Consider the following 25,122-nt stretch of genomic DNA (forward strand, 5'->3'; position numbering starts at 1 on the left):
CTTAGGAAGCTGGCGGCACAAACTGCAGGGAGTAGGAGAGATGTGTGTTTAGCAGGCACATATGGTCTAATGAAATATGCCTCAGAGTTGCATTATGGGACATGTAGGATCCAGTGTTTTTGGGATCGTACTCTTAAAATCAGGATGTCTCAGCCTCTGCTGCGATTTTTACTTTTCAAAAATAATTGTGTATTTGCAACAGCTTCATAGATGAACATGCATAAATCCACACTTTCATGCATTCACACAACCCCACAATTATTGACCTCCATGCCAAATTACAGACTCCTTGGGCTTTGTTGAACCTCCATTTTTAAGATTGCTGCTTCCCATAATTATGTTACATTCAAGTTTAATACTTTGTAAGTCATGATTGCAAATACTGAAACACCACCAGTAACTATATGTTGATCCCAGGTGATTTTGTGTGAAAACAATAACAGGTGCAAAGGAGGATTTTCAGTCAGATCCCTTCTTATCAAAGAGAAAACATTTTTATACTTCCTTTTTCTGTCTCTCTCTCTCAGCGTTTTACAATGTTCTGCTGCCCTGACGACCCCGCAGCTGACCTCTGCTTCTGACAGCTCTCTGATGAGCAAGTGAGGATACTCAGCGCTCACACCAACACGGCCCAGATAAAAAGCCCTTCCTTCCTCCATCCTGGCAGCAGTTGCCTTGAAAAGACGCACACATGCCAAAAAATGCCTCTTTGGTGCATGAAAAGCAGATTTACACACACACACACACACACACAAGTAGGCCTGAAGCTTTCCTGGAAATGCCAATGGGGCTGGCATTTCCAAAATAACAGCAGAAATGCTAGAATAAGAGAAAAAGCAGTGGGCTTCCTGCTATTGTCTGAACATTACTCGGGAAGTCACAATAAATGGTGTCAGCTTTTTCTAAATGATCTCTAACACTGTCAACACAACTGACTTTGCACTTTGATAGCAAGCTCGCTTTGGCAAATCAACATAATGCAAATTGTGCAATGAAACTAATCCCCAACACAAATAAAGAGACAGCTGTTTGTTCAGATTTTACAGGAAATTATGTTGAGAGCACCAGAATTTAATCACAGCGAGCTGATTAAAAGCAGGAAAATCTTCTAGTAAGCCCACTCATTCTACCAATATCACAAATTCAATTCGATGCACAAATAAGTTGATTTACTGTGTTTCATTTATCTCATTGCACTGATGAATCCCTCTCTTCCTCTTCCTCCACCTCCTCCTGCAGGCCCCCCCCCACTCTGGCCGGTGAAGAGCGTGTGCGCTGTGTGGGCCGCATCGCTCCAGAGCTTCTGTCTTGAACAGCGAGCGTTAGTCATCCATGTTGGTGGATGAAGGGAACAAGTAGCTCAGGTGGGTGGAAGTGCCCTCATATCGGATCATAGAGAGGCCTCAAAAACAAAGGAACAATGCCTCTGAGATGAGAAGCTACAAGAGAGCAACATTTCTCTAAGCAGGGCTTCAAAAATAAATGCATTTTACTGCAGCTCATTCCTAACAAAGATAATATAAGAGTTCTCATTTAGCCATAATCTGTAATAATTTAGAGCCTCTAGGATGCAAAATGACACATTCTCTACTTGTATTAGGACACCAAGTGCACATAAATCCCCAATAAGTAGATCTACAATACTTTGTATCTTGCTTGTGTTTAATCAAATGATTTGATTCTCTGAGGCATTGTAGATATTTTACACACAACAGATATGCACAATTGTACCTGAATTTGAGAAATAAGGTCATAATTAAAGTTGTTACTATTAACCGTCTGTGACATACAAAAATAAATCATCAAGTATAAAAGAAAAAAGGAGAGAATTCCTACAGCTAACATTTACCATCCAGTGCTGCGACTAAAATATCCTGTAATACTCACTTGACTTGAATACATTTCCAAAAACACTAGAACGTAAGTTAGCATTTGTTTTGGCTCGACCCTGTGTGAAGAGATATACATGGCGACTCCTGTACACTGCTTTTAGAATTTGAGTTTGTGTTCAAACAGAGCGAGGAGCAGAAGGCAGGCCCACCCCATCAGCAGGCCGAGGTTCTGAAGCAGAAACAGGAGGAACGGTCTGTCTGTCTTCACCCGATTCATCTCTGGAAGCTGGAAGAAAGACAGAAATTAGGTAATATATAATTATTTATTAAGAAATTATTGGTTAGAAAGAGGATTGTTTTTAAAGTAAAGGCTGGCATTACTTTAGATTGTTGTTATTGTCATGAAAAGACCATAACCAATAATGTGGTAGTCCGTATCTTAATAAACTAAATTAGCACAGACCTCTGCTAAGGCCAATGCTGAATTTAAAGGGGCCCTATGATGCACATTTTCAGTTTTACCGATTGAATGCTTGTATTTTCACGATTAATTGCACTTATTGTAGGTCGTATCGGATAAAAGCGTGAACTAAATTAAATGTAATGTAATGAATTTGCATGAGGTTTAAGACCAAATGTGGAATATTGATGTGACAAAGATGTGTCGATTTTTTTTGTTGCTCAGAGGGATTCCAGGTCTTGCGTAACAGGAGCAAAGGAAAGGGATCAGTTCAATCAGGAAATGTGTGCCAACATTTTTTCCAATTGTTCTGACTTGAGTGGTTGTTCATGGGAGTATTTCCAGTCAAGACAAATATTTTTCAGCTCACTCCTACACCACATGAATGCAGCACAAAGGCCCTATTTCACAATCAAAATGAAATATAATGCGTGTCACCAGGTTGTGAATCAGTGCTCTAGTTGAGTTTTCACAGCAGCTGGGGAACATTATAGATCTACACAGTGCAGTGGTGTATCTCACTTATAGGTTCTAAATAGGCTGATGGCACAGAGGAATAAACCTTATCAGGATCAATTCATTGTTGGTTTTGGTCATTTTACGTACTTATGCCACAATAAAGCTCCTTTACCATTTCCACAAGTGACAAATAGAGGAAAATCCCAGCAGTAACAGCGAAGATCCACTGCTGCACTTCAAAATCGGAGGAAACGAACAGTCCGATGTAGAGGCCCATGAAGGCCGTCAGAGCGCTGAGAAAGTTCATGAGCACAGCAGTCTTCACCGAGAGTCCGGAGCTCAGCAACACAGCAAAGTCCCCTTTGGAGACAGAGAGCAGGAAAGATAAGCCACAGTGTTCCCTGGCATCAGCCCTAAAAAAAGAGGGGTTTGCAAAGTGAGTACCCGTGACCTCTCACCCATCTCGTGCGGGATCTCGTGGCACAGGATGGCCACGGTGGTCGCCATGCCGGTCTCAGCTGAAGAAGAGAAGGCTGCCCCGACAACAAGGCCATCTGCAAAGTTATGAAGGCTGTCTCCCACGATTATCATCACGGCCAGCAGAGGAACCCCCTGTCCTGGGAACACAAAAGGGAGTCTGTGTCATTAAAGCTCATCCTCAGACCGTGACAATGGCTCGGTTATGCCAGGCGACTAATTACTAAGTACATCAGATTCGGCTCATTTAGAGAAACTCACTCTGATGTGAAGGGCTCCTTGTGTTAACGTGTTCCGGAGATACTTCTGAACACTCCAAGTCCTCCACCGGCCCCTGCAGAATACAGAGAAGTAATCGTAAAAATTAAATGATGTTACAAATTCGCAAAAACAGGATATATTTATGTAACAAAATGGTTGGAAAATGGGTCCTTTATCATATGAGTGGCTGTGTCTGAAACATTCTAGTTCAAGTGTGTATTGCACACATCATGAAGTGCTTTCTGAATGATTCAATACTTCTCATTCTCCAACATCCTACATACTGTTCCTTCACTGCCTCCCACACCACGCTCCATTGCCGGTTATATAAAAGCAACACAGGACAATTGATTTAAATGAAGTATAGTTGGTTTTTAATTAAAATGTAAACATGGATTTATTCTGTCCTCCATATTTGTTTTTTGATGGATTAGTGGCAGCCATTTCACATCTATTTTATCGGATTTTGTGCTGTGTTGTATACTATGAGTGCTGTTAGGATCGTGATGTAATTGAAGGGTTTTTTCAACAGAGCCCTCTAGCAGAACTCCACTGTTTAGAACAAGTGCTTCAGTGCTGTCTTGATGCTTGGTTGGAGGAGTAGTGTGGGAGTAGAGTATCATCAGGGTGAATGGAAATATATTGACTTAATAACTTCACAGTGGAACAGCACAGTAAACGCAACATTTAACCAATGCTTTAACTCCGCTACCATAACTCATTCTTGTTTTTTAGGAGATAATTTCATGTTATTGTGAACAGTGACAATATATTATCATAGAAAAATTGAATGATCTTGTGTTCAGGAGGAAAAATATACTCATAGGATTACAAAGGAATGTTATTAAAGCAAAACAAATTACTAACTATCACGCAAAAAACTAATAATATTAATATTAAGTTATTTTAAATGTTTTAATAATTTTAATATTATTGCTTTCAACTAACCTAATACAGTGTGAAATCAAAAGATACTCTCCTTTAGCCACTTGCAGTAATAATATTTAGCTGTTTAACTTCAAGGAACTGCTGTGTCATGTTCCCTGCATCTTTTCCAATAACTAAATAACAGGGATGATGACGGGAATCAGGTTCTTCCTGCCAAGTAAAATATAAAAAAACAAAGCAGTTCAGTGTGGTGACTCACCAGCTGTATGGTGGAGATGGATTTGCCCCTCTGGGATTGGCCGTTGTAGTTGAGCTCTAAGGGAAGGTCACTATGACCCTGCGGACAAAAGAAAGTCATGAGACCACCGTTTCACGACAATCAGCTCTGCAAAAGTTCAGACTCGGCACAAACTTGCTTGTTCATGGAAAACTGTAAAACTTCCACCTCTGGATAGATAAAGAAAATCAACATCGCCTTGCCTTTCACCCCCCATGGTTTGAGTATCTGTTTTATTACTAAGATAAAAGCTGCAAAACTTACATGGCCATGAGAAGGAACCAAAAAGGAAAGGATTCTTTCAATGAGGAAAAAGCCATAAATCCCAGCAATAATTCCCAGAATCCTCCACAGATAGTCCTTCCCTTCTGCATAGTGTTCGTCTTCGTGGCTGTGAGTGTCATTATGGAGGCCAAGGATCTCCAGAGGAGACAGAGAGGAAACCATTAGACATTTACTCCTCAGTCAACAGGGTTTATATATACACTCATGGCACTTGACTCTGTGTCCTATACCTGTGGTATGAGGTGCAGGAGTGCGTCTCCTGAGAGGGTCCCCACTGCCAGCCCCACAAACAGCTGCAGGATCAGGGTGTAGGTCTCCTGGCAGGAGTTGAAGAAGATCAGGCAGATACCCAACATGGAGCCCAGCGTGATGAGCAGGACGGCAGCCGTGCTGTAGCCATACTCTGCAGGGAGGAGACCGTTTAGAAACATGTTTCCGTTTCTCATTATTAAGGTTGTACTTTTTTAATGATCATAGCCTCGCCTCTGACTAAGGGACATCCCACAGGCCATAAGACTGTTAAACACCTGAACTTTTGAAAGAACATCCATAACATTCATCTGTTTGCAACTTATATATATCAATATTCCAATTGCTTGTATAGACTATTCTGCAACATTTCTATTATATTCCATTTTATTTGATTTACTTGCACTATTATCTGTTTTATTGTGTTGCAATGTTGGAGGAGCCTGTGACCTAAGAATGTCATTGTCTAGACTGTAGCTATGTACAAATGACAATATAAGCCTTGAACCTTGAACATCATACAATGGTTACATGTTTTATATTTCACTTTTATCTGGATGAACCCACCTGTTATGCACAACAAATAAAATATAGTAAAAATCTTAAGACACAAAAGTAGGATCAGCAAATACATACAATTCAGGAAGAAAGTAAAGACAATTATGAATATATGTTTATGGTTTATATTAAATGTCAAATGTGAGAACTGGATTTCTAATTCTCATGGTTATTTTTTTCATTCCATATATTTTATTAACAAGATTCTTCATATTTAAATTGTTATAATATTTAATTAATGTACAGTTCTTCTTTTGGAATGTGTTTAATAGTTACTGTAGGTACATGAGGGAAAATGCCTTACTCTCGAGAGCAGTGGGAGGAGATCCTTTTCTTGTTTGCTCTGCAGACTCGCAGGCATTGCCTAGCAACTGCTGAATAATGGCCGGGCACATTTGCCTGAAGTGATCCTTGGAAATTGGCAAATGAGGATCCAGAGCAAAAATATCCACCAGCTGATTGGCGGAAAAACATACCTGATTACATTCAAAGGAAGAGAGAATTTTGTGGATGAGTAGGAGGCACTTCAAATCAAGGCTCACACTGACTGCATGCAGATCACAGCTTGTTTTTCTGTACAGGAATCACTCTTTTTAACTAAAATAAAACATGAACCTCACCTGTGCCCAGTCTTTGCTTATTTCTCCAGTTTCATGGTTGCAGCCATCCCCTTTATGTGAGCTCCACCTCTTCCTGTTGTGGGAGTGCGTCCCTGCTTCCTGTCCAACTCCCAGCTGATGCAGCAACTCCTCTAAATCTAAGACAGAAAGCCCTGCGTCATGATACTGTACATTAATCCAAATAAATCAGTGTATGTTTGGGACAAAATACTACTTTATGCAGATGGGATAAATAAAATATAGATCTTAAAGGTCACCTATTATGCAAAATCCACTTGTTCATGTCTTTTATACATAACCATGTGTCCCCTCTGTGTAAAGAGATTCTGAAAGTTTCAGGAAAAAAGATTCACTCACTTTTTGTCCTGATCCATTTATATAAAAACCTGTCTGAAAATGAGCTGATCAGATTTTGGCCACTTTATGATGTCATAACGATTTTTTAGATTGTGTAACCATTAGCCAATCACCAACCAAGGTAACCCCCGCCCACCTTATCACCTGAATCTCCTCCTAGAGCACCATTGTGTTCTTTTTAACCAAATATCTCTCAGAGGGGCGTGGGGAGGGGCTCCTTATTTTCATCTAAAGTAAAAGACACAGAATCAGCACTTTTGAAACAGGGCTGAAACAGAGGGGTTTATGGGAAGCTACAATGCACGATCTGTTCGGTATTTCGAGCCAAACACTTCAGAGACATGTTTTGTATATATCTGAAACCTATAATATATTGATGAAAAACAGTATAATAGGGGACCTTTAAGAAAAGCTCTCAAAACAATGAACAGCATTTTGGGTTGAACCTCCCATTTGGTGCCAGTATGTGTATTCATTAAGAGCATGGAAAAGCATCCGACTCAATCTTTAGAAGCTATCTCAGATACAAAATCTTTCAGGGGGGCTAATTGCTTTTTAATGCATGATGCTTCATTGCTTCTTTTTATGAAAAAGACTGAATAGATTCAGTGGAAGCGACAGGAAGTTCCTTCAAATAAAGAGAAAGACCTTGCACTTCCTGCTCAGCAACAAACAGAAGACAGACACAGTTAGCGAGTAGCTGAGGAACATAGTGGCGCATATAGCAGCTGGTAGAGAGATGGTGGAGAGAGAGCCAAAAGATTGTTGAATGTTGGCCTTAAATTGCTAGGAGGTTTTGTCCATGTAACCGTAATCAGGTAGGAATCTCCGTTAAATGTGTGTATTAAAGCCAACTGTGCTCTTGAACTCACCTATAATCTGCAGGTTACTTGTTCGATTTAGGGATTGAAAGATGTAGTCTGTAAAGAAAGCCGGAGACGTGAGGTTCCAATGTCTGAAACAGTGGCCCTGCAGGACGTGGCTGATGATGGCTGCAGACAGTTTGGGGATAGAAGACCCTTCAGCATCTTCATGTACGCCAACATCTTCAAGGAGGCCAGCGGCATCGATACACTGTGGAACCAAAAAGGGGAAATCAACATCTGGTGGTCGAGACAGAAAATACATCTTAGATTTCAAATCCTTACTTGCAAATCAGATGAGTGATCTTGATGGGATGGGTCATAGTGCTGGTTGATGAGCTGCAGAATACTTTCTGTTTCTCTGGATGATAGGAAGCGATTGTCCTTACCCGGATGTAGATTGGTGAGAGCCAAAAGATAGAATTGAAAGTTCCCAAATGAGGAAGAGGAGGATGAGGAAAGGGAGGCGGCATTTGACACGCACAGGTCTTGCAAGTTTATTATGTAGTACAGCAGGACGGTGGAGATCCGTTGGTATTCTCCCTCAGTGAGGTAAGCCTTCCCATCATCCTCTAGCACAGAGAGCGCTACATCTGGTGTCAGGCACTGCAACAAGAGGGAGAAAGAAGGACATTTAAGGAAGAAATCTTGCAAGTATTGGCTGATAAACGAAGTCCTAGAAGAAAGGTCTGCTTGATAAAAGGCCTATTTTCTCCTTGCATGCGCTTTACTCTATACTTCCTGCAGAATTGGCAGCCAAATTAAACCCACGCACAAAAACAAAAAAGGTGAGGAGAGTGGGCGAAGCACTATGATTTGTAGACCTCTCAGCAAGCAGTGAAAAAAGTTTCTGTCTTCATTTTAAATCTCACTCTCAAGGCTTCACAGACACAAAATCCCTTTGGTCCCGCCTGCACAAACATGTGAAGTACCTCTAACTCCACTCTTTGGACTTTGTTTTGTCGAACTGCTAGAGAAAGCCACTCAGCATGAATGCCTCTCAGAGGTCAAGGACTTAAGCCTCCACATACACTCACATTCCAACCATAACAAACATGTTTCTTGGAATAAGCAGGAAGGGGATAAATACTGAGTAACTGTGGGTGTAAAAGTTAAGACAGGTGAAGGCCTTACCTTGCTGCAGACATCCTGAGAGGAGCCAATCCGCTCAGCACAGTGCACCTCCTGGAGGAGCTTCGTGATCAGGATTCCAATGTGGTTCTTCTGGAGCTGTGGCTCTTCGTCGACACCCAGGGGCAGATCCAAGGCCCTGAGAGTGTCATGCAGGTATTTCTGCCCTCGCACGTCCAGAAGACAAATAAGCAGCAGCAAACCACTACTCCTGAAGTGCATGTTCCTACCAAGGACTCCCAGGACTGGCTTTGAGCTTGAGAAGATGATTGAAACAAAGAAGTGAGGAATTGGAATCAAGAAAAGAAGAGTTTGCAAGAGGCGTTAATAATAGGCCCGCACGATCCGGTGGAGGACAGAAATGTTGGTGGGCACCTTTCAGCTGAACCAGCCCAACAGTGGCGATCGGTCAGCCAAAGCCTGGGCCCCTCAGTCCACAACAAAAGGATTAGTGCAGGCAAGTGAGAGAGCACAGGGGGCATGGAGGGGGAGACGGAAGAGAAAATAATTAGTGGAGGAAAACTATGGAGTAGGGAAAAAGCCGTAAATAACGCATAGAACGCTTTTTAAAATCTGTCAGTTTTCATAGTGGTAATATACATTCTTCAAGAGAAAGACAGGAGCTGTTATAAGTGACTGCACCCCCCCCCCCCTCCTGATTTAAGCACTGGTAACATCCAAATCAATGAGTTTTTATCCTCTGAGATCTCTGAGTCATCAAAGATCAAACAACCAGAGCAAAATATGCCAAGCTTTTTAACGTTCCAACATCCTCCCACACCGTACGCCCTGCAGGTCAAAGCGACCGAGCAGAGGACTGAAGCTACAGTAATACCTGAGATGAGATAGATGGAGAGAAAAATAAAAGCTTACCGGATGAATCGTTCTCCCCTCTGCTCCTCTCAGCGGCTGCAACTAGGTTTGTTTTCCTCCTCCGGTGCGATAAACACTAAGGCTTGTTTGGGGAGAATTCTTGGGCATTGCTGCTGCTGCTAAGTAGGATTATCTGCGACAGAGGGCTGGTTTCCATGGAGAACGCTGCCTCATTTTTAACATTAGGTGAAGGGGGGGACGACGACGACGACAGAGAAATACTTGACAGGACATTTTAAATTGAGCTTGACTTATTCAAAATGTGCAGAAAATACATGTTGCTGTAAGGCTGCTTTCCTTTATAACGGGTCAGATTTAATTTTCTCTCTATTCTTTGTAGTTAATATTAACACATTTTGGGCATTTCGTTTATATTTATTTTGTAATCCCTTTGATCATCAAGGATGTATCCAATTACAATCATGCTGATATTCCAACCAAAACTGTAGCTACAAAAATGAAACGCGGCAAAATACAAGCATGGGAACATTATTCTTAGGGTTTGCAATAAAAAATGATTGACACCGTCAAGTCGTTGACGAAGGGTTCTTGTGTGTAAAATAAAGCAACAATGACACCAATGGCTATACTGTTATATGGCTGTAGTTTTCCAACCAACAATTTCCCACAATTTCCCCTGTTATAACTTGAATAAAAGTGATACTGTTGTAAAAATGTTATAACTTTAATAAATCAATATTTGAGATGTATAGCCATGCTAGCAGCATCACTATAGAGGTGCTAACATGGTTCTGTCAGTTAGTCGTTCAGTCCATCACCCTAATCAAGACTGAAATATGTTAAAAAAACGATTGGATGGATATTTTGTAGAATCCTACTCACTTTCGTGTGATGGATAACATTAAACCTGCTCAACATTAGCATGTTAGCAGGTTTTGGAAAGAAAAGACAGATAATTCAGTTGTATACATTTCATTTATTTTATTCAGCATCTATTTACAATATTGTAAGCCAATGAAGAAAAAGAAAAAGCATCACAGTGGAGAAAAATCTGATAATTGCATTATCACATTTTGAAGTGTTTATCTTAAACTGGCATTTGGTCTACACATGTTCTTGATTATCTTAATTGGTCAAAGTAAAAAATAAACTGTACACATTTCACAAATCACAATCATGTAAAATTTGCTATAGATCTTTCACTTATATTATATCTAATTCACGTAGTGCTGTGCCAGTGCTTGTATGAATTATTATATAATAGTGAGGAATCATTATCATTCATCCAGTCCTCTTTAAAAACACAATCGGGTTTGGTTGAGATTAAGTTCCCAGTTACAGTAATTTTAAACATGAAAGCATAATCATATCATTGTCAAAGTGGGGATTACTACAGATCATGCCTTTCTAAGCTTGTTCATTCTGCTCTATGTTGTCCACCAGACCCTTGGTGTCTACAGGCGCTCGGATTGGATTGTTGAAGTACAGCTTGTTGTCAAAAGTGCTTTCTGTCAAGACTGGGATGTGTATCTGTTTACGGAAGATGAAGAAGGCACTGAGTCCAACTACAGCGATTACAACCAACACCACAGCAATAGTGATGCCAGCGGAACCATGAGAAGCTTCTTTAACCACTTTCGCTGAGGAGGAAAAACACAGGATTATTAACATCGAGACCGACTTTGAAAACCTTATAGGCCTATTCAATATACTGTACATATACGTCAGATAATATGACTTACCAACAAATGGTGGCTTTTCGGTAGGTGTAATAACTGTAAAAAAGAGAATACATTATCAATGTTACAAGTGACTACGTGTCAGATTAAAACTGCTGTACGATAGATGTAATGTACCTTTGGCTGTTTTGCAGACGTATGACCTGTATCTTCTGCAGCTGGTTGTACTCCACTGTCCACTTTCAGAGTCGATGTCCACACATAAATCTGACTTTGGCATCCCTTTTTTCCAGTTGACGTAGTCCACAACACTGTTATCGATCCACATCCACTCACCTGACACAAGGAAGCTTGTTAGCTGTTGAGGCTAGCCAAAGATTACAAACACCCTGGCCCAATATGTCAACTATGAATACAAATGTACTTAATGAAGAATAAGTCTAATCATATTAAGTCTATAGTGATGTTACTTTTTTATCAGTGAATTTTCATTTTATTTCTAAATGTCTAGTGTAGGGTACTTTGCAGTTTGTAATTGACCCTACACTGAGCCAGGCTACTTTGTTGTTAGCTGCTGCTGTCAAGCTGTTGGAGCTAGCATAGCGCCCAGAATCACAACAAATCAAGTCACAGATAATCACAAACCACAAAGTCTTCAAATATAATTAAGGAGCAACAGTGCTTTGCTTCTATGGTAGGTCTTTATTCACTGCTACAATAATTAAAACTCAATAGTGGCATGTGTACACCTTCAGTAGCTAGCGTAACATACTATAGACATGCTTTTGTTAGTTAATGATGAACTGTAGTCTGCTCTGCTGAGGTTAGCACCACAGCTTTTTACGAAGAAATGTAATGTTTTACAAATGTATATCTCGTCCCGACCTCTCCAGGTAATGAGTATTACTATTACTACATCTTATGATGACTAGCTAGGAATCAACGAAACCAGTCGGTTTGCTTCGCTAACACACTGGCCAGTTTGCATTCCAGCAACAGGAACTAGATAAGAGTCAAATTGGACAGTGCTTTACATCTTTAAATGTTTTGGAAAAAGGTGTTGAAAGACCTGCTTACCTTCATGACTCTTGAAGAGGCCGATCCAGAAGGACCTGGCATCGTCGTGCAGGAGCTCCAGGTACTGTTGTATGAACAAAGCCTCCTGGTGGTCCTCAATACTCACCAGAGAAGCACCTAGTGAACATTAGCATACTATAAAGATTTGTTTACACATAAACTTTGTGATTTATCATTGAAAATGCTTCAGAACAAACCCATTTTCAGACATTCAACGGAGGCATGGGCCCAGTTGTCCAACATTGAGTTGAGGAAGGAATAACAATGGCCTCTGAAAGGTATCCAGGATATTTGTTTCTTTGTTTCTGGACAGTTGCCGGGAAGTTGTGGGGGCTCAGTTGGTGCTATATCTAAAAAGGAAATAGGAGATTGCATTGGTTACCAACTGTTCTGTATAGTACTGTATATATTGCAAGATAACTAACAGGGGGATTATCTGACCTGGTGACCTCTTGCAAAGGGAGAAGTACGTGTTGGTACACGGTGCAGTCTTCCATGTTTTGTCCACGTCTATGTACACACACGCAAAGTTGTTTATAGGCTCATTTGTGCCCCATTTGGTATATGACATCATCCAGTTATCGACCCACTTGAACCGCCCATCAGTCTGGAAAAAGAAAAGTTGAATTAGTGAAAATGTATACAGAGCTTAACGGTCTCAGTTTGAAATTCTCTTTGAAATGGTGGTGCCCCTTTACCACATTGCTGTTGAGGCCGATCCACACAGGCTCTTTGAGCTTGGAAACCTGCAGTGTGATGTACGCCTGAGTGACAGGGTTCAGGATACTGGCCAGATCAGCATCGTCGGCTTGGCACTGCCTCCTCGCCTCATCCCATCTCATCTTCTCGCCCACCACTTTGTAGGAGTCATTGCCAAGTTTGTAGAAAGCCTTTGGTAACACAGTTGTGGCTGCGACTGCGATCTGAGAGTCTTTTTACATAAGGGAAAAAAATGATACGTTTAAAATTGATGTTGTCCCCAGTTTGCATATACACAATGCTTGACCATTGGTTTAATTTATTCATGATAATGTGGCTTTGCTAACATTTTACTCACCAATGTTTCTTTTACAGATGAAGCTATGTTTTGCTTGACAGTCTTCCACCTTCCAGGATCCTGTTATTTTGGAGACGCTGCCCACCATAATCACACAGTCAAATGTCTATCAGGCAAAAAAAGGTACATTTGTTAGGCCTTTTAATTTTTGTGAGAGAAGCATAGGACCATCACTTTGTTGAATTAAAATACAGAAACAAAGTTGTTGGGATGATGTTTTGGAGTTGAAATAACCTCGTCCATAAATGCGAATCGTCCTTGAGGCAATGTTGTTGGATGCCCTTTTGCCCAGTTGGTGTATGAAATGCCTTTGCCGTCCGTCCACACAAAGTGCATCTCCCAGTTGACATCATTCATGCCAATCCAGAAGTCCTCATTGTATGTCAGCATCTGTGTTGTCAGGAATGCTATAAATAAAAGACACAATTCATCTCCAACTCCTTCAAACTGTGTTATACATACATCACAACACAATGACACGACAACCACAAGGAACACACTCACCTTGCTCTCTATCGTTGGTGATAGAAACCAGATTTCCTCCCTGGTTAACACAGTGTGTCCTGGCTTCCTGCCAGTCCTTACTGTCACTCCCCACGACTATCTTATAGCACTGTGTAAACAAGATGAATTATCACTATAAGTTAGAACAACAAGTGTCCATTCAAGCTTTGTCAGAGGATGGAAACACATTTAACGGTACATCCGAGAGCCTAAATCACATCCTGAAATTGAGAGGAAATACGTGTAAATATAAAGTATTAATATCTGTGTTTTAAGTAGTTAAATCAAATTACCCTTCCTTGGAAAGCTAGCCACTCAGGTGAACATCCTCCCTTAGGAATAGTGGTTGGGGCCATCGTTGTATTAATAAAGTTACTGCTTCTTTTGCAAATAGAAGGTAGCTCCAAGCCACAGTTAATATCATTCCAGTACCCTATATGTGCAGAATGAATACAAATACATTCATTATTAGGTCAGGTTAGATTATATTTATGAAACAGCTGTATGGATTGTTTGACTCACCCATGCTACTGTATAAAGTCACACAGTTTTCATCATTATTAGCAAAGTTGGGCTCATTCTGTTCCCATGCAGTGTATGATACAGGGGAGCCATCAATCCAGCTGAAATGGAGAGACAAGAAGTGAGTCACTTGAAAACATTGCATGGTGTTGGGGAAATATTTTCCAAGGCCGATAACTTTGACCCAGTTTATCAGGTTAAACTGTCCTGACTGAGCACACGCACCTGTAACCTTGGCTGCTGTGCTCTCAGTGTTTTGTCTCCCTGTTCCTGCCTGTTGGCGTCAGCTGATAGAGGTGTTATGATTCTAGCTTGTTATGCACAATGTTGATTATTCTCTCTGAACTAGATAAATACATGGGTCTGGGGTAGAGTTCTTCAGAATTGACGTGGCAACTCTACCGTGAAGTCAGAACCTCTGACTCTTTGACTTGTTTTGTGAATTCTCCGGCCAAAGCTCCTAAATAAACCATCAGTGTTTGACATCAAAGCTCCAGCTCTCCCCGTGTCTCCTTTTGAGTCTGTGACTCCTCCTGCATTGCTACACAGAAGTTTCCCCCACACATGGGAAGTACCCAATATACCTACACTAGTAATCCAACGAGACGAAATACAGTAGTTTTATTTACCTGAATGATTTGTCCAAATTCACTGACAAGCCAATGTAGAACTGTCCTCCGGTTTTTGCTACCTGTTGGAAGGTAAGAGACTTTATGGTTAAATAAAAAATTGTAAAACACGGTTCTCACTACTTTTGCCACCACATTGGATCGCTGGTTTTATGTTTGTCTTGCCTGTTTCCAAAGGAACTTCCTCTCACTCTCCCCTGTGATGACTGCAAGATCTCCAAAGCCCTTCTTGCAGAAGGCTCGAGCAGCTTCCATGTCGAGATTATCATTGTTGATTAAATACTGTGTGTCATTGCAGATAATCCAGCCATCTTCTGTGATGTTGTATACTGTAAAGGGAACACAACCATTTCATAAGGGATTGATGGGAAGCATGGCTTTCAAATAAATGAGGCCCAGATTTGATGTGAACGTAACAGTTTACAGCCATGCTAGGAGCTAGAGTTTTAGATATTCTACTAAAAGCCACAAATGTCAAGAAAAACAAAGTGAAACGTTTTCAGTAAAAGGCCCGAACTTAAACTTACCTTGTGTCAATTTGACAGGCTCCGGTTTCGGAGTCACACCTGAAAATACAAGAAGCTGGATGAAGATCTTAAGGAGGGCAAAGCTCTACTCAACTACTTTGGACAGAAATTGCATGTCCATAATGAGACGTGTCAGTGTTACCTTTGCGTATCTGGCAGATCCAGTCATTGTAGGACTCGCACTGCCGATCATTCCAGTGCCGTCCGTAGTAAGAGTGGACTTCTGCACAGTGTTCATCATCATTGTGGTTATTTGGTTCCCCAAAGGCCCAGTTCTCAAATTCGAACTAGTACACACATATTGGAAATACACAATAATTGGGTCAGGGTTGGTAAGGTTGAAAAAGGCTTATAATGAGAACAATGAAGTCTACATACAGACGATCCATCACTCCATCCAAAACCTGCATTGGTACCTAGACTGAGGCCGATCCAGGCTCCGTCAGCGGAACGAAACCTTTATGACAACAGAAAAAACACCATTACTGATTAGTTGAATGGTTGACTACCATAATATATATGTTGACATAAAAAGGCTGTTAGGTTAACATACTGAGCGTTGCTCATGTCCTCCATACTGTGTATGCTCATCAGGTCCCCACCAATGGCCTTACAGAAGTCCAGAGCTTCCTGCCAAGTCTTCTTACGGTCCGCTGTTTCTTTGTAAAGCTTTTTATGAGTGAAAGAGAAAATACCTTGAGTTTTATGAACTTAAAATTGCACCAGTTTCCCAGATTACTTCAGTTTGTACTCCTACTTTGTAGCAGAAATTCCTCTTGCCCACGGGGGTCCAGCCAGCATCACAGCTGAGGGCGGGGGTGGTAGGTGCGACTGTTGTCACAGGTACCCCTTCTGCTAGTTTCTTACAGACATACTTCTCCTTGTTGCTGCAGCTGACAACATCCCATAATCCAGCAAAAATGCCAGTTGTCATTGCGACGCATCCTTGGTGTCTGTCTTTTATTAAACACACCAAAGAGAATGGGACAAATATAGATACACTTAGCTCAAACATGTAATGATCACAATCAATAACAATCATTAGGAAGGTGTTTTAGAGTAGAGAAATGAAGGTGTGTATAAACAAAGTTAACAAGAAATAAATATTCAACAATAAATGTCTGCAGCTAATTCTGAGTTAATGCTAACATCAGCTTGCTAACATAGTGCCACATAACTCTTCGAAATCCAATCAAAATACATTTTAATCATAAACAGTACATACATCAATCGATTTTGAAATGGTTAGAAGTGTGCTGTACCTGGCATGCCCACATTGAAATGAGTAAATGTGACTTTTCTTTTGGTGGTCAACGAGAAAGTGTTAATGTTGGCTGTGTTCGATAAACCTGTCCAGAAATACTTCTCTGGTCTCAAACCCACCAGACTGACCAAGAAGGCATTCTCATATCTGCATGAAGACATAGAAAAGGCAGAAAGGTGAGATTAATGATATTTATATGGGTTTAAAAATGAAGCCTGATATTTATCGTTGGAAACTTTACATTAACATAAACATAGAAATGTACCTATCAGTCACATCCACCATGTGAGCGCCAGTCTCTGAGCATGCCCGCTGTGCCTCATCAAAGGTTTTTGACTCAGATCCAATGTTGTAACAATAAGAACCAAACCTGATTGAGCCCTTGGAGGTGATACAAAAAAACACATTAAGATAAATCTGATAAATACAGTGTTGTTTAATTAAACTATTTAAAAGGAAAAGACAGCACTCACAAGTTTGCATCCTGGGTTGGCTTCCTCTTGGGCGCCTTCAGCTGGTTTAGTCGAGGCCTTACTCTTACAGATGTATCCATACGCCTTCTCACATGAGTGGTCAGCCCACCTCCCGTCCTGTATTAACCACATGTAGTGTTTAAGAACAGCACTTTTCCTATTATCATTGCAATGATCACGCTTTGCATGCTTAGAATACCTTTCCTCTGATGAGGACACAGTCTTCCTGTAGGTTGGTGGCATGAGACGGCTCCCCAGGCTGCCACTGGGTGAAGGTAACGTGGGAGTGATCGGACCATTCAAACAGCAGCTGGTTCTTCTGATCATTGAGGCCAATCCAAAGCTCATCTGTCGGCACTAAGGGATATACATGGAGATATGAATGTGTGGATAGAGTACAGTTTCTTGCATTTGATTGTTATAATCGTAATAGTCAGATATTTGGAGAAATACGCTTATTTGTTTTCTTGCACACAGTTAGATAATAGGGACAGCAATGAGCTGCTGACTAAGGCCATAGCTACAGTGCTGATGCTCTCTCCTAATTGTTGGCAGGAAAGTGAATAAAACGATTAACCAATATGTACAAACAAATACTTTAAAAAGGTAAAAGTTCACTATGATCAATCACATCAATCATTTGTGCATATAGGATTGGTGTTAAAACCAAGAAATCACTGGAAAAATGCATTCTTTGTACACTTACAGTATCCAGATTGAGATATTACGAAGCTCTGCTCTTCTATATTGCTTATGCTGGCCAGATCTCCCCCCTCTTTGTGACACGCATCCAAAGCCTCCCTCCACATCTTCTTAGTCCTCTGCATGTAGTAACAGTTTCCTGCATATGGCACCCAGTGACTGGGGCAGAAGCTGGGCTGGTTTTTGACTGTAGGTAGACATACATAGAACGTGAGAACAAATTAGGTTGCAACATGAAGACTCCACAAGTCAGATTTTGATTAATTGGAATTAGGCTATTGATTTACCTGGTGGTGGAGGCAGGCTGGTAGAGTTTCCCTTGCGACAAATATAACCAAGTTTCTTGGTGCAGGCGCTGCTCTCCCATTTTGACGCTTTTGCAACATTTAGGGTTGCACAGGTGAGCCCGGGCTCTGATGAAGGGTGACCTATTGGAAACATCAATCCATGTATTATATATTTTACATGTGAAATGTATTTGATAATTAATGGGAGCATTTATCCAGCTCCTCATATGATTATATTCTGCCTGACCTGGAGCCCAGTTTAAATATCTGAAGGGGTTTCCGTTGCTCCACTGCCATCCACTCTCATAGTCCAAGCTGTTCAGTCCAATCCACAGAGATGTTCCCAAATTATTTGTCAACCCTGCATCAAAACATACATTCAAAGGAAAAAAGTTAGAAATTGTAACATTGAGTAGTATGTGTAATTGACAAAAGACTGACTTTGTACCTGAAATGTACGACTGCTCATGCAGCTCTACAATGCTGAGGAGGTCGGCTCCCTGCTGCTGGCAGCTCTTCCTGGCCTGACTCCAGGTCAGCACTGACTGTGCGTTCCTCTGATACTGAACCCCTGTGACCGGGTCAGTGTCCCAACCTGAGGATGCTGCATTATAATATAGACACAAATGATCAAACAACAGGAAAGGATTTAATCCATGTAGTGTAATGCCTGTTGAACTGAATGGATTTTAGATAGAACAAGCATCTCACAACTGAAAAAAGATCAATGAGAAACATCCTCCCTCTTCTCGACTATGGCTGTGCTGTGCTTTATACAAACAATAGTTAAAGGGAGCTTTGTCTCTTTTTAATGTCCCTTTCCTGTCCTAGATTATGAGCAGCCTTTAGGATTGGCCTGTGAGAAGAGGAAAGTGAGGACAGTGCTGTGTTGACAACTCATGACAGGAAGTGGTTGTGTTGTTCTGCTGGGTGGGGGGGGGTCAGAAACCAGACCTGTCAGCATTAACCTCTTCCATGATAACACTTTGAAGACAAACAAGGTGATTCTGCATCGTTTCATAACCAGCTTTCTTAATGAAAATAATTTGACAAGGTGTTTTCAGTACCGTTTACTATTATAGATGTTTCTTACCTTGACTGGGACAAAAGCCCCACTTCTTCGCCTTATCGTAATCTCTCTCTGTTGCACACCACAGCTGTCCGTCTGAGCGACCGTCCTTTGTGCACTCAGCGTACCACTTCTCCTGAAAACTAAATGGGAACTGACAGGGGCCTCCGAAGGCATTGCCCCCTAATGTGAAAACCTCTGAGGAGACACAGATCATGAAGAAAAGATGATCAAACATGTGTTTAGAACATTTAAAAATGCAAAGCCTGTAAATCATTCCATAATTGAATATGTGGACAGGATTGACATTTTGGACAAGGACGAGGTTTGGCGTTATGCTTATATAAAGGATAGGGTACAAATGATGCATTTCCTATGATTAACATAATTAAGTTTCACTAGTTGGCTGCCCATCTACCCCCGCTGCAGATAGATAGATAGATAGATAGATACTAGTTTAATCACCCTCAGTCGGTCTGCAGATTTGCAGGATCTCGTGGCGGGCCCCAGCGACCCACTGTACCTGGATGCATTAAGACTCCCCTTGAATGAACCATGCTTGAAATCTGCAACATGTTCCCGATCATGGGATGCCAGACAATAAGATAGCAGGAGTCTCAAGATATTATGTAATTAAATCCTTTTTAAATGGGTGTCTAGTCTCATGCACTCACTCATCAGTTGCAACACTACCATTTTTTTTGCATTTTAAGGATTTATTATCTTAAAGTACATAGTGTATATTTTTTTTTAATAGCTATTTCCACACCAAGAAAAATAGAGCATCAGGACCACAATCTGCCCTTTTTGTAAACGTAGGCCTGTTTTTTGCATTAAATTCTTGATAATAATTTGTTAAGACAGATGTAAAAAAAAAATCAAAAATTAGTCATTAGATACTCACAATTACTTATAATTTATTTAAGATCTAAATTTGATCTACAGTTATAAATTACTACTTGTCTACATGGTAGAAATGACCAATAGCTGGCCAAGTAAAATATTTTTAACCACCCTTTGAACCTTTCTAAAGATTAGATAATACACTATTTAGGGTTTTTAAGCTCAATCGTGTCCCTACAATTCCTACCTTGAAACCCCTTTGAACACAGGTCACCCTGGGTGCCGTATATTCTCCAGCGGCTCCAGAGCCCCGAGCCTTTGTAGATCATTATGCTCCTCTCATTGCGGTTGCCCCAGTTTAAGTGCAGGTCTTTGTTTTGTAGGCCAAACAGGGTCTCGTTCTTGCACTGCCAGTGTTGTAGCTTATTGCTCTCATCACATTCAAAGAGGCGCACCTTCACCCAGTCTTTAATCTCGGTGGCCCCCATACAGAGCTTTTGGGACAGACTGAGGACGCGCGATTCGGAGGCCCAACGAAACTGCTGCTCCTTGGCATGAGGATCACATCTGGCCACCGTTAGGGAGGTGGCACTCTCCACCTTCATGCACATGCTGTGGTTCTCATTGAAGATCAGGAAGGTGCCACTGTCTGGAGCACAAGAGAACCACATCAGCTAATTCATTTACAATCAGATTACTCTCATTAAGTTTTCTTTGGTAAGTTAAGTTGAATAGACAGAAACATTTGTCATCAATACGTACCTATGTCTGCAGTGATGCAGAGGACTTGCAGGAGACAGAGGACCACAGCAACATTCAAACAGGGTAACATTATCCTTAAAGTTTTCCAGTCATGAGAGAAGGGGTCCGGTGTGTGCTAAGGTGTGCGACATGGAGCAACAATGACACAGAGGCATGGTGTTACCCCCCTTAATCACACTGATGGGTATCCTGTCACATGGCTAGCCAAGATTGTTCAAACGACAGCAATTTCCACGAACTTCCACAGAATTTTTTTTTGGCAGAGGAAGGCAGGAAGTGGGAAGCGAGCAATCTCTTGAACAAGAAACAGAAAGTCACCAGTGATTGCTTCAAGATAACCAAGTGTCAGGATGGGACAATAATTCTATTTTTATTAAATCAAAGGCAGAAGAGGAACCAGATGATTGACTTTGGGAATTAATTGATCCAAGCAGGCTTTTCTAAGGTTCAATATATTGCCTTTAACTGAGATTTTTGATCTTCTATAAATAGCTGTAATAAATATGTGCAAGAGCGCAGGTGACTTTCAGCGAGATTGGCTTTGAAGAAGTTTCACATCTGATCAGGAATGTGCCGGTTTCAAAATATTACTGTGCTATAGTAAACAAGGTTTAAATTAGGTTTTTGCAGAACTTTGCTGATGTGAGGGTTTTTCATGGGATAGTAGCCCCCTGTAGGTCCGCGGGGGCTTCGGGATGATACAAGTCAGTAGAAAGAAAGGACAGGAGGAAATCCTGCTTCCTATTGGGGGAAGCGAGTGGAGATCTGACCACTTTAGCCTCAAACTGAAGGGAGGCCCAGCAGTGGTGCAGACACATACTGTATTTATGTAACAAAATGGTTGGAAAATGGGTCCTTTATCATGTGAGTGGCTGTGTCCGAAACATTCTAGTTCAAGTGTGTATTGCACACATCATGAAGTGCTTTCTGAATGATTCAATACTTCTCATTCTCCAACATCCTACATACTGTTCCTTCACTGCCTCCCACACCACGCTCCATTGCCGGTTATATAAAAGCAACACAGGACAATTGATTTAAATGAAGTATAGTCGGTTTTTAAAATGTAAACATGGATTTATTCTATCTTACACGTACTGTATGTGATTAGTGGCAGTGATGCATTTCACATACATTTTTCTTGTTTAAATCTGACTTTGTGCTGTGTTGTATACTGTATGAGTGCTGTTAGGATCGTGATGTAATTGACTGTTTTTTTTCAACAGTGCCCTCTAGCAGAACTCCACTGTTTAGAACAAGTGCTTCAGTGCTGTCTTGATGCTTGGTTGGAGGAGTAGTGTGGGAGTAGAGTATCATCAGGGCGAATCGAAATATATTTACTTTAATAACTTCACAGTGGAACAGCACAGTAAACGCAACATTTAACCAATGCTTTAGCTCCGTTACCATAACTGATTCTTGTTTTTTTGGAGAGAAAAACACTTTGTAGGTGTAACCCATATGAAATATAGGGTTACTAGACCCCTTTATGTCATTTAGATGTATGAATACATGTTGTTTCTGCACGGAGCACTCTAGAATGTACACCAAGGGTGATAAGTGGCATGAATCACTCCGCCTCTCTCTTTTTCCCTGTGAACACCCTGAAGACACAGAGACAACAGTCGAGCAACTCTTAGTATATTGTACAAAATAGCATTGAAAAAGTGGTTATTTGTACTCAAACTATGTTAGTTAACAGACAATAATTTGCCCAGAACCCCTGTGTGAATCCGAACTAGAAGACGACAGTGTCCATTTATAAGTGTGGAAACTCCGATGAGTTGAGGCTTTAGCTCCTTGTAAGCACTTTGAAGGGCTAGCCTGCTAATATGACAATGACAGTTCGTTTTGTTGTTTATTATCAGATACATTTCATAAAAAAAACAATGCTAGCTAGCGACAATAGAAACACACCTAAAAACAGGGTACTCTCCTTTAGCCACTTTAGTAGTAATATTTAGCTGTTTAACTTCAAGGAACTGCTGTGTCATGTTCCCTGCATCTTTTCCAACAAGTCAATAACAGGGATGATGACGGGAATCAGGTTCTTCCTGCCAAGAAAAAGAAAAATAATAATAAAAAGCAGTTCAGTGTGGTGACTCACCAGCTGTATGGTGGAGATGGATTTGCCCCTCTGGGATTGGCCGTTGCAGTTGAGCTCTAAGGGAAGGTCACTATGACCCTGCGGACAAAAGAAAGTCATGAGACCACCGTTTCTCGACAATCAGCTCTGCAAAAGTTCAGACTCGGCACAAACTTGCTTGTTCATGAAAAACTGTAAAACTTCCACCTCTGGATAGATAAAGAAAATCAACATCGCCTTGCCTTTCACCCCCCATGGTTTGAGTATCTGTTTTATTACTAAGATAAAAGCTGCAAAACTTACATGGCCATGAGAAGGAACCAAAAAGGAAAGGATTCTTTCAATGAGGAAAAAGCCATAAATCCCAGCAATAATTCCCAGAATCCTCCACAGATAGTCCTTCCCTTCTGCATAGTGTTCGTCTTCGTGGCTGTGAGTGTCATTATGGAGGCCAAGGATCTCCAGAGGAGACAGAGAGGAAACCATTAGACATTTACTCCTCAGTCAACAGGGTTTATATATATAAAATCTTAAGACATAAAAGTAGAATCAACAAATACATACAATTCTGGAAGAAAGTTAAGAAAATTATGAATAGTTTATATTCTTAAAAGATAAATTATCCATTCTCATACATACATAAATTACCACATCTAACGGGATGTTTTGTGTTGTATACCTCACCAATCTTTCCCATCTTACGTCAAAGGTATGAGCTGGATTTCCAATTCTCATCGTTATTTTTTCCATTCCATACATTTTATTAACAAGATCCTTCAGTTTAGAGTTTATAGGTTTCTCATATTTTAACCAATTCCTAGGTTAAAGATAATTAATGTACAGTTCTTCTTTTGGAATGTGTTTAATAGTTACTGTAGGTACATGAGGGAAAATGCCTTACTCTCAAGAGCAGTGGGAGGAGAACCTTTTCTTGTTTACTCTGCAGACTCGCAGGCATTGCCTAGCAACTGCTGAATAATGGCCGGGCACATTTGCCTGAAGTGATCCTTGGAAATTGGCAAATGAGGATCCAGAGCAAAAATATCCACCAGCTAATTTGGGGGGAAAACATACCTGATTACATTCAAAGGAAGAGAGAATTTTGTGGATGAGTAGGAGGCACTTCAAATCAAGGCTCACACTGACTGTCTGCAGATCACAGCTTGTTTTTCTGTACAGGAATCACTCTTTTTAACTAAAATAAAACATTAACCTCACCTGTGCCCAGTCTTTGCTTATTTCTCCAGTTTCATGGTTGCAGCCGCCTCTTCCTGTTGTGGGAGTGCGTCCTTGCTTCCTGTCCAACTCCCAGCTGATGCAGCAACTCCTCTAAATCTAAGACAGAAATCCCTGCGTCATGATACTGTACATGAATCCAAATAAATCAGTGTATATTTGGGACAAAATACTACTTTATGCAGATGGGATAAATAAAATATAGATCTTAAGAAAAGTTCTTAAAACAAGGCACGGCACTCAGATTTTGGGTTGAACCTCCCATTTGGTGCCAGTATATGTATTCATTAAAAGCATCGAAAAGCATCTGACACTAGCCATCTCTGAGGAAAATCTTTCAAGGCTACTTGCTCTTTCATGCATGATGCCTCATTGCTTCTTTTTATGAAAAAGACTGAATAGATTCAGTGGAAGCACAGGAAGCGCCTTCATATAAAGAATTCTGATGATCACCTGACTGATTGTATAGCTTCTTTCAGGTCCTTGTTTTGGTTGTACAGCCCCCAACTTCACTGTTTTGATGTCTCAGCACTTTAGTTGGCTGCCAAAGTGAGTTTCCTTTGGTGAAAAGTCTCTAATAAACCGACTTAACACTTCTTGCTCAGCAACAAACAGAAGACGGACACAGTTAGCTAATAGCTGATGAACATAGTGGAACATATAGCAGCTGGTAGAGAGATGGTGGAGACCAAAAACAGAGCTAAAAGCCTCAAAAGTCTCAGCAGTTTCGTATCTGGCTGCAGAAGGGAGCTATATTTGGTAAAAAGTCTCTGAATAACCAACTTTACACTTCCTGCTAAGCAACAAACACCGGACACAGTTAGCGAGTAGCTGGCGAACATAGTAGAACATTA

General features: G+C 40.9%; 2 protein-coding genes across 6 annotated transcripts; both read right to left on the reverse strand.

Annotated features, from left to right (window-relative positions):
- Positions 1-1,644: 1,644 nt before the first annotated feature.
- On the reverse strand, positions 1,645-23,947 carry LOC117496253 (zinc transporter ZIP12-like). Of its 5 annotated transcripts, XM_034147999.1 has the most exons (14): positions 9,591-9,676; positions 9,093-9,137; positions 8,721-8,973; positions 7,872-8,192; positions 7,596-7,797; positions 6,367-6,503; positions 6,051-6,222; positions 5,170-5,342; positions 4,919-5,074; positions 4,637-4,714; positions 3,490-3,562; positions 3,210-3,368; positions 2,924-3,111; positions 1,645-2,118 (listed from the first exon to the last, which is right to left on the reverse strand). In XM_034147999.1, exons 3-14 carry the CDS (start codon positions 8,937-8,939, stop codon positions 1,990-1,992), a joined length of 2,007 nt encoding a protein of 668 aa, XP_034003890.1. In that variant the 5' UTR covers positions 8,940-8,973; positions 9,093-9,137; positions 9,591-9,676; the 3' UTR covers positions 1,645-1,989. The 5 variants fall into 5 exon arrangements, with proteins under 5 accessions (XP_034003890.1, XP_034003891.1, XP_034003889.1 ...); XM_034148000.1 differs by lacking the exon at positions 9,093-9,137 and having other exon boundaries at positions 9,591-9,683; XM_034147998.1 differs by lacking the exon at positions 9,591-9,676 and having other exon boundaries at positions 9,093-9,200.
- mrc1a (mannose receptor, C type 1a) lies at positions 10,508-21,090 on the reverse strand. The gene is made up of 30 exons (XM_034147993.1): positions 20,947-21,090; positions 20,432-20,833; positions 19,366-19,539; positions 18,721-18,876; positions 18,520-18,633; positions 18,273-18,413; positions 17,990-18,172; positions 17,483-17,640; positions 17,284-17,400; positions 17,076-17,191; positions 16,809-16,957; positions 16,304-16,503; positions 16,100-16,215; positions 15,925-16,003; positions 15,689-15,833; positions 15,547-15,585; positions 15,185-15,348; positions 15,020-15,081; positions 14,391-14,491; positions 14,162-14,301; positions 13,869-13,977; positions 13,599-13,771; positions 13,365-13,470; positions 13,006-13,238; positions 12,749-12,914; positions 12,505-12,657; positions 12,308-12,424; positions 11,408-11,566; positions 11,294-11,326; positions 10,508-11,191 (listed from the first exon to the last, which is right to left on the reverse strand). Exons 1-30 carry the CDS (start codon positions 21,014-21,016, stop codon positions 10,959-10,961), a joined length of 4,308 nt encoding a protein of 1,435 aa, XP_034003884.1. The 5' UTR covers positions 21,017-21,090; the 3' UTR covers positions 10,508-10,958.
- Positions 23,948-25,122: the final 1,175 nt, after the last annotated feature.

Source organism: Trematomus bernacchii, unplaced genomic scaffold, assembly GCF_902827165.1.
Source record: "Trematomus bernacchii unplaced genomic scaffold, fTreBer1.1, whole genome shotgun sequence".
Lineage (NCBI taxonomy): Eukaryota > Metazoa > Chordata > Actinopteri > Perciformes > Nototheniidae > Trematomus > Trematomus bernacchii.